General features: G+C 36.5%; 4 protein-coding genes across 13 annotated transcripts in view; 2 read left to right on the top strand and 2 right to left on the bottom strand.

Moving 5' to 3' along the window:
* The first annotated feature begins 94 nt into the window (after positions 1-94).
* The window catches only part of LOC143375433 (mediator of RNA polymerase II transcription subunit 16-like), a 27182-nt gene continuing 13622 nt past the window's right edge, over positions 95-13654 (top strand). Inside the window, exons 1-14 of one of the 5 annotated variants that reach the window (XM_076824509.1) lie at positions 3265-3723; positions 3848-4004; positions 4108-4306; positions 4582-4791; positions 4867-5058; positions 5190-5532; positions 5607-5803; positions 5873-6118; positions 6182-6360; positions 6437-6615; positions 6695-6848; positions 6920-7220; positions 7300-7466; positions 7549-7785. In XM_076824509.1, the coding sequence (XP_076680624.1) occupies positions 3711-3723; positions 3848-4004; positions 4108-4306; positions 4582-4791; positions 4867-5058; positions 5190-5532; positions 5607-5803; positions 5873-6118; positions 6182-6360; positions 6437-6615; positions 6695-6848; positions 6920-7220; positions 7300-7466; positions 7549-7780 (2769 nt within the window). In that variant the 5' untranslated portion in view covers positions 3265-3710 and the 3' untranslated portion in view covers positions 7781-7785. Of the gene's footprint in view, positions 130-3264; positions 3724-3847; positions 4005-4107; positions 4307-4581; positions 4792-4866; positions 5059-5189; positions 5533-5606; positions 5804-5872; positions 6119-6181; positions 6361-6430; positions 6616-6694; positions 6849-6919; positions 7221-7299; positions 7467-7548; positions 7786-13654 lie in introns of those variants that run through there. The other 4 variants (XM_076824507.1, XM_076824508.1, XM_076824511.1 and 1 more) reach the window with 4 other exon arrangements.
* LOC143375437 (uncharacterized) lies at positions 471-3031 on the bottom strand. The gene is made up of 5 exons (XM_076824517.1): positions 2654-3031; positions 2221-2441; positions 2071-2158; positions 1753-1983; positions 471-1674 (listed from the first exon to the last, which is right to left on the bottom strand). Exons 2-5 carry the CDS (start codon positions 2433-2435, stop codon positions 1561-1563), a joined length of 648 nt encoding a protein of 215 aa, XP_076680632.1. The 5' UTR covers positions 2436-2441; positions 2654-3031; the 3' UTR covers positions 471-1560.
* The window catches only part of L(2)k05819 (transmembrane protein 94-like protein l(2)k05819), an 11151-nt gene continuing 5439 nt past the window's right edge, over positions 7943-13654 (bottom strand). For 3 of the 6 annotated variants that reach the window (XM_076824501.1, XM_076824505.1, XM_076824503.1), the window contains 10 exons: positions 13147-13281; positions 12696-12839; positions 12225-12372; positions 11948-12156; positions 10723-10897; positions 10318-10563; positions 10014-10254; positions 9836-9929; positions 9601-9762; positions 7943-9527 (listed from right to left, as the gene is read on the bottom strand). In XM_076824501.1, the coding sequence (XP_076680616.1) occupies positions 9455-9527; positions 9601-9762; positions 9836-9929; positions 10014-10254; positions 10318-10563; positions 10723-10897; positions 11948-12156; positions 12225-12372; positions 12696-12839; positions 13147-13281 (1627 nt within the window). In that variant the 3' untranslated portion in view covers positions 7943-9454. The remainder of the gene's footprint in view (positions 9528-9600; positions 9763-9835; positions 9930-10013; positions 10255-10317; positions 10564-10722; positions 10898-11947; positions 12157-12224; positions 12373-12695; positions 12840-13146; positions 13282-13654) is intronic. The other 3 variants (XM_076824502.1, XM_076824506.1, XM_076824504.1) reach the window with 1 other exon arrangement.
* Positions 10921-11954, top strand: LOC143375436 (uncharacterized). The gene has a single exon (XM_076824516.1). The coding sequence runs from the start codon at positions 11083-11085 to the stop codon at positions 11824-11826; it is 744 nt and encodes a 247-aa protein (XP_076680631.1). The 5' UTR covers positions 10921-11082; the 3' UTR covers positions 11827-11954.

Below are 13654 nucleotides of genomic sequence, written 5' to 3'. Positions count from 1 at the left end.
AGTAAAAAGTGTCTTCTTTTTCGAATTAAAATGTGGTTTAATTGCCTGGAGTCGATCAAGCTTGGAGTACATGCGTTTGGATTGGATCGAATGGATTGCAAACTTCGAAATGGCCTGCGGGATACAAAGGTTAGATGATTCGATCAATATTCTCTATCACGCATTAACATTTCATTTATTCGAGGCGAAATTTAACGAGACCGTAAAGCTGCACGTCGATTAATTTGCACGAAAATTAATTTGAACTAACAATTCGTCTAAAGATATTAACTTCTGAGCGAATAGAAGTTCTCCATTTTGTTCTAGAAGAAAAATTACAAAACTCCTATGTAACAATAAGATAAAAGCTTAGAACGCAGTTTCTTTGCGACACTTAAACAGTAGTGACTCTTTGTGATAAGAAACTGTGATTAGCATGGTCGGTTGAACAATCAGAGTTCGCTCAATGTTAGGGAACAGTATGCACTAGGTTTTAAATAATATTTTGTTCTCTATATATTTTTTATCTCACGTTAACATACTTAAACATTTATAATAACACAAGTAGTCAAATGAAGTAAATTGTATATATGACAAGTTCCACAATTCTATTGGCATTGTTTTACATTGTAGCAATTGTACATTTACGAGTTTAATTAATATTCCAGTCAATATAACGATATTTAAAATATTTCTTCCTTTCGAATGGAATGCACATATAAAGTTGGTAATATTCAGTTACAAATGACATACACGCGTAACTGTTATTGGAGGCAACAGCCAAGAGATGAGTGTATGTATATGCGAACAATTAACAAAAATTTGTCTAAGCTCTCTTAGTATAAAATCTTTGTGAAATCAAATTCAGTGTTCCGCCTCAGAAGCTTCGACAGCAGTGGAGGATTTAAGAAAAAAGGGCCAGGTGGCAAACGTTCTGAAGGGCCCATTTTTTAGGGGAAATGAAGAGCTACTTTACTAAAAGGGAGCAAGTGTACAGAAAAGTATAGAAAAAAATATAGTCCTTGGATAAAATCATAATATTATTTAAGGATGGGGCCCTAGTAGTAACTGCTCATCGGCCGCCTTGTTAAATCCGCCACTGTTCGACAGAAAAGTAATGGAATAAATAAATAGCAGGCATTGAAACGCAAAACAAAACTTTAATAGACTATAAACACATGAAACTGTACATTTGTGTCTGAGACATAGCATTAACATTAATAATTAGTAGTCTTCTCAGTGGCTTTGCATTAAAGTTATGTTTGCTTCGTTATTGTTTGAGAAGATATTGCAAGTTGAATAGCTTTAATGCTAAATGTAAGACACGAATGCACCATGCTGTATATATAATAATATTGTATATTATTATTATATAGTTACACAAATTCACTTTAGGGACTAATATTGAAAATATACGTTTGCGCTACTTTACTCTATGTGGAGTTGAAATACTAGCAGCACAGCAAAAGAAGTGCGTCTCGATCGAAACCTCGTCTTTTCTTTCAATTAAGTAACGAACATGTTGGATAACAAAAGGCTTATAAAGATACACTGTTCCAAGCATGGAATTCGTTATTGATCCTAAGATAACAATTCAACTTCGGCTTGTATATTTTGTCGTGCTTGTTCTTCGTATTTCTCACGAAATTCCTTAGTGGCAAAAATATTTGGAATTTGCACAAAGTTCTGTAGCACCTGATTTGCAAGAAACACGTATAAAGGAGGCGTATATACATGTACAATACATACATCGTTATTCGATTACGTAATTACCTTTAAACGCAATGCAATATACATCGGCTCGCTGAGAAAAGTATATTCTCCGCGTATTTTGTCTCTATAATCTGCGTAACTCTCTGGAGAAGAACCTAACACAGCCATGTCCAAATCTAAAAAGTAATGAGCGTCTTCACCGCCAAAGGCACCACCAATTTTATGAGCATCCGTACTATGCGTCGCAGCTACTTTCAGCAGTTCGCAAGTTTCCTCCCTTAATTCTGCGTCCTATTTAGCAACAGTTTATACACATTTCTCGTAAGTCATTCATTACAGAAGAAGCACGTCAGTTTAATATTGTAAAATGTTAATTACAGCAGGAATCTCAGCTTCGTCCGCGAATGCATTAAACTGCTCCAAATTCTTGTTTTCGCCATCTAAAGCTTTGGGATCGTATTCAAAGCTATAACACAATTGGGATTTAATCGCATTACTCTTTCCCTATGTTCCACCGTCAGTACTTACTTTTGAAAGAATAAAGCAAGAAGCACAGCTCGAGGATTCTTCAAATTATCTTTAATCTCGTAATAACAGTTCAATTTTTCATGTAGGGAGTCCAGATTGTGATAAGTACGCTTCTCCTCGGAATAAGCTTCCTGCAATTTTGCGAGCCATGTATCACAGATTGCACTATCAAAATTTTCAGTTGCCTCTTTCCAACTCTCTTCTATTGATGCCATTTCCTCCTGGAATCACATTACAACTTGCCAGACATTTTTCAAAGAAATTCTTCTACAAATTCGTTCCTCTGCTCCAAATGGTGCATGCTCATTATTTCGAATAAAAAGAGGGTGATAAGTCTTTGAGTACGATTGGAAGGAACAACAGTTCCTGTGAGAAAATAGGAGATCTTTGTGGGCTGGGAGCTAGTTGCTTTCGTTAATTTCGGTATACTCACGATGTATTAAATGAGCCAAACAATCTGCTAGTCTAACTTAGATACGAAAAGTAAGGAACTGTGCTTCTTGAAAATCCCAATTATCGATACATAATGTGTCCCTGCGGCTGTACACTGACTGAGTGAATTCTACTTGATAAAATAAAGTCCGCTTCTACTTATTGATCGGATTGTGTTCGGGTTTTATCAGTGAAATACAGCGCGACTTCTAATTAACGTTCTTCGTATAAAGAAATTCCCATCGATTTTTCGTAAAACCTTCAGCTACGACGTTACGAAACCGTCGAAATTTTAACAAAATACGGAAATTTCATTTTTTCCTTGCAAAAATTATTTAAGCCCAATTGTATCGAATCCGCGGCTAGTTGGTAGCCCTTGTAAGAACGCCTGGACTTCCCAACGTATATCGTAGATGAATTGTTTATTAACAACTGTAATTCGACAGTAATGTCGCTTCTGCTTTTATTATTAGACACATAAGCTGTATTCCCTTATGATTTTGGAAATTTCGAATAATTCGTAAGTAGGAAACATGTCAGGATCGGTAGTTTTATGTTTCTTAAAATTTACCGCCTTCGTGGAAAAGGGGGAGAATTGTATACGTTTGTCATGTGTTTGTAAAATCTGGAAGGGCTCGGTATATGTACCTAGTTCAAACTAATTTGAAAAACATTCCGTTATCGTTTCAAGCAAGAATAGCGATGTCGAGATGTTCTAAGCGTTTTATTAGTGAAAGTAAATGTGTGCCATAAAAAATCTACTCATTATTGGTTTAGAATTTGTCATTCCTTTGGTCTACCTATACTTTTTCCGACAGTGCATATACATATAGTACACTAAACAAAAATATAGTACATACAAACATACAATACTATTACTATATATTATAGTACGGTTGGCAACCCTCTATAGTCTACCTCTAATTTAACCTTAAAGTTATAAGAAACGTCAGAGAGTTTTATAGGAACAAAATATAGATTGTTATAAACCCTATTTTTTAAACGTTCGAACTGATAAGTGTAACAAAAATGAGAGGTACGGTAATAAATTCAAAATCATGTTCTATCATGGTAAAGTAGTAGAACCCTTATCCATGTAAAGATTCATAGACATGCGATTGTAATTTGAACCTGCCAGCTGTTTATAGTACATATAGTTTTTTGAAAGTATACATTTCCTTCCCTCTGGTTACAGAAATGGAAGTGGGTAAAAATATTGCCATATTGTTTTATGTACTTTTGATTGGACCTTTGTCCATCACATTGTTTTTATACGGGTTCTTCCCTTTGATAAATTATGATAACACTATAGCAACAGAAAACGACATTCCAAAATTCATAGAAAATGTGAGGTGAGTGAGAAATTTCATGGGAAAGTATAAAGATAGAATGGAGTTGATATAAGATTGTCAGGTAGAGTCTCATAACATTTCAATAGTTAAATGCACTTTGTAGAGTCAAAGTAGATACACTGTATAAACCAATGGTCAAGAAATTGGTCGTTATGGTTATCGATGCTCTGAGGTGGGATTTTATAACAGGATCAGTTGGGAAAGTGGCTATGCCCGTGACCAGCAGCCTTATTGCCAATTCTTCGGCTTGTCTGTTTCAATCTAAAGTACAGCCACCAACAGTTACGATGCCTAGAATAAAGGTGCTATATCTTAAACCAGTGTTTCCCAGCTTTTTTGAGTCGCGATCCCCTTTTATAGTAATCAAATAGCCTGTGACCTCCTGCTATAATATAATTCTATTTTAATAATAGTAAAAAAAAACCCAGAAACCATGGTGACCCCCAGAAAAGGCTTCACGACTCATTTGGGGGTCGCAACCCACCAGTTGGGAATCACTGTCTTAAACAGAATTACTTGAACAGTCGTGCTTTTAAAAGTGTAAGATATAAAGCAACTAACACTTTGTGCAATATAGGCAATCACAACTGGTACAGTTCCCAGTTTCATTGATGTAGCATTGAATTTTGGGGGTAAACCAGTTTCTAGTGATAACGTGCTTCTCCAGGCCCAAAGATATGGATATAAATCAGTATTTTATGGGGATGAAACTTGGCTTACATTATTTCCTTCACTATTCCATCGTCATGACGGTACCACGTCATTCTTTGTAACAGACTATACCGAGGTACTTTACACCAATATTTCTTTTAAATTATTGCATGTGCAGTAGTATATAACTCAATCGGAATTACTAATTCAGGTTGACAATAATGTGACTAGACATTTACAAAAAGAGTTACATGGTAATAATGATTGGACAATAATGATTCTTCATTATCTGGGACTTGATCATATTGGTCATGTGTATGGACCATTTAATCCTTTAATTAAAACTAAATTGAGGGAAATGGATAATGTAATTTCGAAAATTCACTCGAGAATCCAAGAATGGGTAGGTGTAATGAATTTCTTAAATCGATTCTTTTAACTGTATTGGCCGCATATGATCGTGCTGTAACGTAGAAAAAAAGCAGAGACTCGTATTCGGTATTTATAAAAATAGTGTAAACTTGTTGTCTTCAGAATCAAAATAATGATTCTTCTCTGTTTATTATCTGTGGGGATCATGGGATGAGCGATTCTGGTGGTCATGGTGGTTCATCAATGCCAGAAACAACTGTCCCCTTTATTGCAATTGGTGAAGAATGTCTGCAGAATCACAATCATATTACAGAAATACAACAGATAGATATTGCATCCACATTATCCATTATCTTGGGCATGCCAATACCGTTTTCGAATCTGGGAACTGCTTTTCTGGACAATTTATACAAATTGCCCATTCCGAAGAAATTATTCGTCCTATATTACAATGCCAAGCAAGTGTTCAATCACTTTCAAAAACTAACTGACTATAAGTCCGAATGTGGGTAAATTTCGTTACATATACTTAAATACTTTTCTTTTTTAATAATACAGTGTACCTGCGCATTCTTGCAGATGCGTATCAGAAATATTTGGAGGCGATAAAGCTTCATAATGCCTGGTTAAATACTAAAGATCATCCGAATGACATAACAGATGATATTGTGCTGTCTTATAAACTTGCACTCAAAGGAATGAAAGAAGTGCTTATAAACAGCATGATAAAATATGACTTCCATATAATAACAGTAGCCATACTTTTCTTGTGCCATGTAAGAATTAAAATTTAATTTTCTATCTAACATTTCGAATCATACATCAAAATTCTATAATTATTTCAGGTACTTTGCCTTCTCATAGGGAAAGCGTCTTACACGTCTGTTACATTAAAAAGTACAATCTTTTTCGTCATTTTGAACATACTTGTTTGGGCAGTAATAAATTATTTAGGGGAATTCGAAGGCGTATCGTTACTCCGTTCCAAGAATTTCGTTGCAATTTCGATAATATTATTTATAGCAACTGTTTTAATCATCAACAGTTACTTACTTGCGAGCATTAAGCATTTCAGAGTTTTCACGCACGAGGTAAAGAAAATCAAATAATACGCATTATCGTACAGTTTACTAAAGCCTCGATTAATGAACTAGAAAGCAGAGAATTGGGAAAGAAATTGGTTGTTTCCACTTGGCGCATTTCTACATGCAATTAGCCTCAGTGGCAGTAGTTTTGTTGAAGAAGAACACCAAACTTGGTACTTCTACTGGGTCACTTTTCTCACGTTGTTACTTTATAATTCTGCCATGAAGTTCTGTTTACATTTACGATCGTAAGAATCATGTTGTATCATAAAGTTCAGAGCTGCGAAAAAGATTTAGATTCTAAATATCGAATTCTAGTTACAGGAATTACAAGCAGTATTTGTACGCACAGATTTGCATTAAGCTATTGCTACTACTAATAGCGCATAGGATTCTTCGAAACTTAAATAATACTGGGGATAAGTATGCTCATCTTCCTGACATAGCTGATTTCTTGATAGAGCAGGAGAGTATGTTAGGCATGACAATTTTGCTTATCACTGGTAATTAAATGATCAATTCTCCTTCAACATTGCTTTCATATGTACACGTGTCTCCAAGTAATTCGAGCTACCTTCTTAGCCCTCGCACTTTTGATATGGCTCGATTTCATACACGAGGATAAAAAGTACAAACAACAGTCGTTAATGTTTAATACAATAATCGGTGCGTGTATTTATCTTCGCCATATGCATGGCAATAGCGTTGCCAAAGTACCATTGTACCCAGAAACTAGGTAAGCGTGTTGCTTGTACGGTGAATCTGTTCAAACATTTCATAAAGTCACACCATGTTCTTTCGTTGCAGTGGAATGTACGAAGCACAAATTTTCTGGGTCCTAGTCGCAATAAACTTTGCAAATTATATTTATCGTGTAGCCTTAACGATCAAATATAATGGGGCTATGTTCTTAAGAATCACGTTGTCTTCCATTGTACGAATATGGATCATGATTACAGCGATGCTTCATCGGCCTCACAATGTAATACTCGTGCCACTTCAAATCATTTTTAGTGGCGTGATTCATGGGATTATTAATGACAGTATCGCGCATCAAGTAAATACATTTGTCTACACTTGGATGGGCAATGTATTTTACTTTTATCAGGTAACGATGAATTATTAAAGAAAATTCAATTGAGAGCTTAGCATAATTGAGTTTTAAACGTACAATCACTGTTCGTCAGGGAAATTCTAATAGTTTGGCGACTATTGATGTAGCTGTGGGTTACGTTGGCATGTCATCATATATGCCGCTTGTTAATGGGTCGTTGTTAATAATTAACGTCTTATCCGCCCCCGTTCTGGCTTATCTATTGCTCATTTACCATGCAATATTGAAATATCCATACGAGTAAGTAGTTTTGAACCCTCCTCGATTCAGCTGTTTGCTCTGGACTAATGCATCACAATGAAATTCAATTTTTGCTTTATAGTACACGTGAGATCGTTACACGAATTAGTAAAACGTACATTACATGGAGATTGTTTCCGGTAGCTATTTACACTATTATAATCAGTATTCAACGCCATCATCTGTTCGTATGGTCGGTGTTCTCACCGAAATTATTGTACGAAGCTATAACTTTCGCTATCCTCTGTTTAGTCATATTTGTGGTAATGATTTTGATTATTATACAGAAAATAATAAATAAGCGTAACAGATGATACCATATTCCTTGTTGAATTTTTTAAACCAAAATACCTCGCAATCTACTACCTTCGATTAACGAACGAAGGAAATTAAGTTGCTATTCTTTATACGTACACACGTCGCGGTAATATGTTTCTAAACTCGCGAAACAAGGAAAAAATATAAAACTTTTAAGAAACATTTAACTTAAAAGAAGCATTTTATTCTCATCTTCCAAGTAACTTTACAATCATTTACATTTAAGTAAAATCTCTAACCATTTCTATAAAAATCGAACATAAAAAAAGGCTTTTAGTAGTACATATACGAAACAATAATCCCTTAAGAATTCCTTTTTTACAATCGACAGTATTTATCTACCTAATAAAGCTCAGATTGCAAATGACTTAGGTCAGTTTACAATTTCAACTATATTCGATAGTGTACGTAATAAAGTTAAAATACGTAACTGTATAAAATTTGTTTTAATATGATTGTAAAAACAGAAAGTATGTATTCCGTGTTAAATTCAAGATAAAATTCTATCACAAGTTCTATAAACCACAGTGCACGCCGAAACATTTCAATATTCTTCGTATACCGGAGTAATCTATATCTTAAATTGTAATTTTTCTTTCGGTTACCTCGCAGTCACAAATTGTAGTAACTTACAAAGCCATTTATTTAAACATTCATATAAAATAACGTTCGCTAACATGCAAAAAGAGACATCCCGAAAAAGTTGATTGAAGTAGTGCATCAATCTATTTGAAAAAATAAATTAATTTCTATAGGAACACAGGAAAATCGAAAACATAGGATAATGTACCCGTACATATTTACTACGACTAATACCAAAATTATTAAGTCTAACTAGCAGTAGTATTTAAGTATTTTACATACTGCCTGCTTTGTACAGCAAATCCTAAGTAGGAAAGACCAAAGTAAAAGTAAATGATTACATTTCTTTTCTAATACAGAAAATTCGGAGTCTTATGCGTTCAAAATCTATTGAATTTAAACTGAGTTTTCTATTTAATAAATCAAACTCTGTTATATAAAATATATGCTTCTTTTTCATAAAGGCGACGTTTTCACAGAAGCCCCGGAAAGTTAAATAAAAAGCAGCTGGCTTAAAAATATCAAAAATTAAAAGGAAAGTAAATGTATAATACCTAATAAGCTCGGAGTAGCATATGTTACGGTTCGCAGAACATCAATTCTTAAAATGTAAATTACATCGTTATATAAAAATATAAATACTTTGACGTTCGATTATCGAACTGTGAAAACAATTATACGCGTTTTAAAAGTGTTTCGTATCAAGCGCTAATATAATTACGAGGCTGTAAAATTGCCCGTAGCTTCATTCTCAAATAGAACATTTCAAACACTTTTAAAGTGTCAAACAGCTTTATAACTATCCGATTTAATTTATACATTTCTCTGTAACATTACCTAGATAAAATTACTTTTTTCTCGATGAATCGTTAGCGTTTAATACGTACAGCTTTACAATAAATAAGTAATAAATTAAAGATTCGGACGATGTTCACGGAGCACATTTTAATACAGCGACGGTATTATGCGAAACTTGAGTATTCCAGTCCTGTTACCCAACGAAAATCTATATGTACACATTTTATCACCATTTAACTAACTGTACCTTCGTGTCCCTGGCTATTCGTTTCATCCGCCAATGGAAATCTTCAAAACGGCGAATTCATACCCAGCTTTGTACCAAATTCTAGTCGAGCTCTCTTTTGATACCTGACGTTCACTCTGGAAAGGTTCAACGATCAATTAAACATTTTCCACTACTTACACTTCAAACGAATATATTATATATACTCACTTAATTTCTTGCCATTTGATCAATTCATTGATGGTAAAGATCAATGGCAGCGAGGCCAAGAAAAACAAAGGAACCTGAATAGGAAAGTCTTCCATCCTCTGACCCTCTTCTCTCCAAAATTTGCAGAACACAGTCCCTGAGAATGCTGCTTGTGCGCCCAATCTAACAGAAACGATAGCAAAAATTTTACCTAAATCGTGCGACTACTTTCGAAGAATACGAATATTGGACTCACGTAAAGAGAGCACCTAAAAACCACACCATATTGTTGAAAGGTTGCTTGTTCCAAATCGAATAGTCTCTATGTACAAAGCCTATGGATATTGTTACTGTAAAGAAGCATCAAGCCCTTAAATTTTGTTCAAATTAACGATGCATAGTATTTAAAAAGATCGACCAGCAAGAGAATTTACCTAAATGTAAAACTAACAACGTCAAAGCGAAATGCTGTACCGCTAAAATGACGTTTGGCTTGGCGCCCCAACCGCCCCATGAAGTCTCTCCATGGGAGTCAGGGTACACGTAGATGCATTTAGAGTCAGCGCCCAAGTAAACAGGGCACAAGGTGAAAAACGAGACGCACTGTGATAAGACTATCGTTACCACTGTTGGCAAGAACTTGATGCCGTAGCACCACAGCACGAACAGCGCAACCTGAGAAGCAAAGGATATAGCACGAGGGGTAGTACAAAATTAAAAAAAACCGTGACCGCTCACCTGCCCGTTTATGGTGCACTGATTTTTCCCCGTCGCACGCTGCATTATGGTAGCATCCATGGGCGTGGCGATCATTGATATCGACAACATTGGAATGATTAAACAACTCAACCATAAGACTTGATCGACGGTGAACAGGGGTGGTAGCAAAAAGAAACCAGACAGAGCTTGAGTGAAGGAAAGTGTGACTGTACAACAGAGCCAGAATTGTACGCAATTCCAAAGGCACTTCATGTAATGACGAGCCTAAGTGTGCAATAAAAATCGACGATATCGAGCAGTTAATAGATGAAGTAAAATGAGCATTCAACCCTTTGCACTTGATTATTTCCATATCGAAGGTACCAAATTATTTGTGGAAATAGACGAGCTCAAAGGATTTGTGATTAATACCAATTCTTCTACCTCCATAATCAAATGGAAGATTGCAATTGGATCCTCGCGTTTCACGCTCAATGAGCAAGCAACGGAATTCAATGCTCTACTTAAATCGACTGGTGATGGCCCTTGGTCATCCCTCGTCGGAGCCAGTACAGGCACCCTCTGGCAGACTTGTGGATACAATGGCTCCACAGCCACTCTAAAATCATAGAATTTATTAGAAGGAAAATATGCAGCGATTCACAGAATTCTGGACCCCAGCAATCTGTGCCAATAATTTTGCGACTCATTGTACATGTTTGCGTAAGACAATCGAATAGGATCGTGCAGAGTGTGATATGTTCTCTCTGTTAATGGAATTTTGTATTGTATATTTTTATAAAAATGGAGTGTATTGCTGAAGTCCTTCGCCGCAAAGCGACAAATTCAAGGAACTTTCGCCATTCTGAATTGCAAAATGAAAATGTTGTATATTTACAACCACCTCCGAGGCGTCCTATAACGTACACTAGACCTTATACGAAGCCAACCTCTAAAATTGAATCAGATACGACGTATGGTTTGTCTTATATGAGGTTTGATTCCAAGACTCGACGAAGAGTTAATTATGGAACATACGAGCAGCTAGCAGCCCCTAATACAGGCAAATTCGACTTCGACACAGTGTACAAGCTTTCTTTCCCAGGTGCAAGTGGGAAAATAAGGAGATCTTTCAAGCCAAGATCATTTTTATCTATTACTGGGTCTCGTGACATGACAACTATTCACGCGACGTCTTACATGGATCCTGGACTTGTGAAAACAACTCCTTACACACCGTATCGAGGTAAAGTTCGTCATTCCGCACCGATGGATTTTGAAACGGTGACGAAGGAGTCATATCAAAATCATGCTCATATCGAGGTTACAAGACCGCGGAAGCGGGAATTTTGGCGAACCAAGTCCAAAACGGACTATCACACCACCACCCAGTTATCTTATCAACACATAGGTCCGGTTTCAAAAAGGACTCGCGTTACACCTAAACGACCAATTATTTCTGCTCAAATCGAAAAAGATACGATCTTCAGTACGAGTTACAAAGTTCCTGGCTGTTTTGTAAACAAGGAAAATGTCACTTTTGCATAAAATTGTATCGTGCAATATATTTGATAACTTAGCTTCAGATTGAGTTGATTTCAGTGTTTCAATTTATATTACTGAATTAAAATTGTAGAGTTCGATTTGGCAATAGTAAAATACTAGTTACCCCGCATCTGCTTGCATAAAAATGGGCATGTTCTCCGCGTTGGCAGAGGAGCCAAGAACACAAACAACCTCTCCGTAGTCTTGCATGATGTGCAACATCTCCCTCGTGACAGCAGTGTTGCAGTCAGTAAACAGTGATACCAGAAGGGGTACATTATCTATTAGTTCTATGTGCGGCCGAATCTTATCGATGCCTCGCGGTAGTTTTGCCTGAAAACAACGCTCATTATTATGAGCCGTATGAATTAGGTACCATTATTTTCAACGTAGAAACTCACCCTGTTTGACAGATCGAAATTAACAGGAGCACTCTGCTCTGTGCTGTCTGTAAGACAACTCAATGATCTCCATGCTTCCTGCCCAGATCCCAAGTCCACACTTTGCATGAGCACGCTGTCTTCGCTCCTCACTGTGTCCTGTTCCCTGCTTAAAAATTCATTCGTCACTGAATCACTTATCTTTGACCTCTACTCCGAATTGCTTTTAAAAGGTGAAATACAGAAATAAATATCAATTATCTATGATAAGTTGGAGATTACTTGAAATGGTAACTAAAATATAGAAAGTAACGTTTGATCTTGCAATTATGGACTTGGGGGAGAACGAAAAGTAATTACGAGAAGCGTGCCGATCCGGTTCTCGCGATCCTTTGTACTAGGTGACACAGACTGGCATGCAAATTCAGAACAGTGTTACAGCAGTCGGAGTCTGACAAAATCGGAGCTGTCTGACATCGACATGAAACGAACCTGTGGCTCATGGCGCTCTTAACTTGGGATGCCCCTGTATCGTTCCATTCCGTGGTCTCGTCGTCGAACTTGACGGTGGTGAAGTCCGTGTTTATCGCGCTTGGCGCGGACATACTCATCGCGCGGCTGTTGTCCAAATTCGTGCTACAATATAAAAGAAATCATGGCGTGGAAAAGCCCGTTCTCCCTGTTGTTCCTTCATGCAGGATATTCTTAACACAAAACACATCGATGCAGCATATGTATGCCAGCAAAAAATGTATGAACGCATGCTCTTAGAGTTTCTGAGCTTCGGCGACTGTTCATTTCTTTTCTCTCTGTTTTCTTTTCATATCGTATATCGCGAAGCACAAGCACGGATCTCATATCGATTATAGATACGTGTAATAAGTAATAATGAACGTTTACTTTAAGTGTTTATGTGTGATAAAGAGGGTAATATGTAACATACCGAGGAGAGACACGATTAAGCAAGTAGCTGGCCTCATCCATGCAGGAGTAATTATGTTGATGAGAATGGGCCGAGGGCGTGGGTGAGGACATGGCTGCTGCCTGGCTCACCCACCAGCCCACTGGACTCTCGGACCTAATATTAGCGTGTTAGTTACATACATTTATTCGTGTACTTCTTTTTGTATGTCATGGTATAATATGAGATATGGTATAATATGAACGTATTGTGCATAGAACAACTGTAACGTGTACCGGGGGATGATACGTAATTAATATTGTATCTACCAACGAGAAAGCCTTTAAACTGTACGAAAAGTAATTACCAGAAGCCATTAGTTTAAGTACAATCATTTTAACTGAATGCTCTATGTTCATCAACGCAGTAACAACGTACGGATAACATTTAGAAGAAAGAATATTGGGATCTGAAGTATATTACTAAAGCACGTGTCAGATCACAAAATCATAGGGAGAAACGAGAATCGTCGCATTCGTAGAACGGTAAT

The sequence above is a fragment of the Andrena cerasifolii genome, chromosome 12, assembly GCF_050908995.1.
Source record: "Andrena cerasifolii isolate SP2316 chromosome 12, iyAndCera1_principal, whole genome shotgun sequence".
Lineage (NCBI taxonomy): Eukaryota > Metazoa > Arthropoda > Insecta > Hymenoptera > Andrenidae > Andrena > Andrena cerasifolii.
Note: the sequence above shows the minus strand (reverse complement) of the source record. Positions and strands in the feature narration are given on the sequence as shown.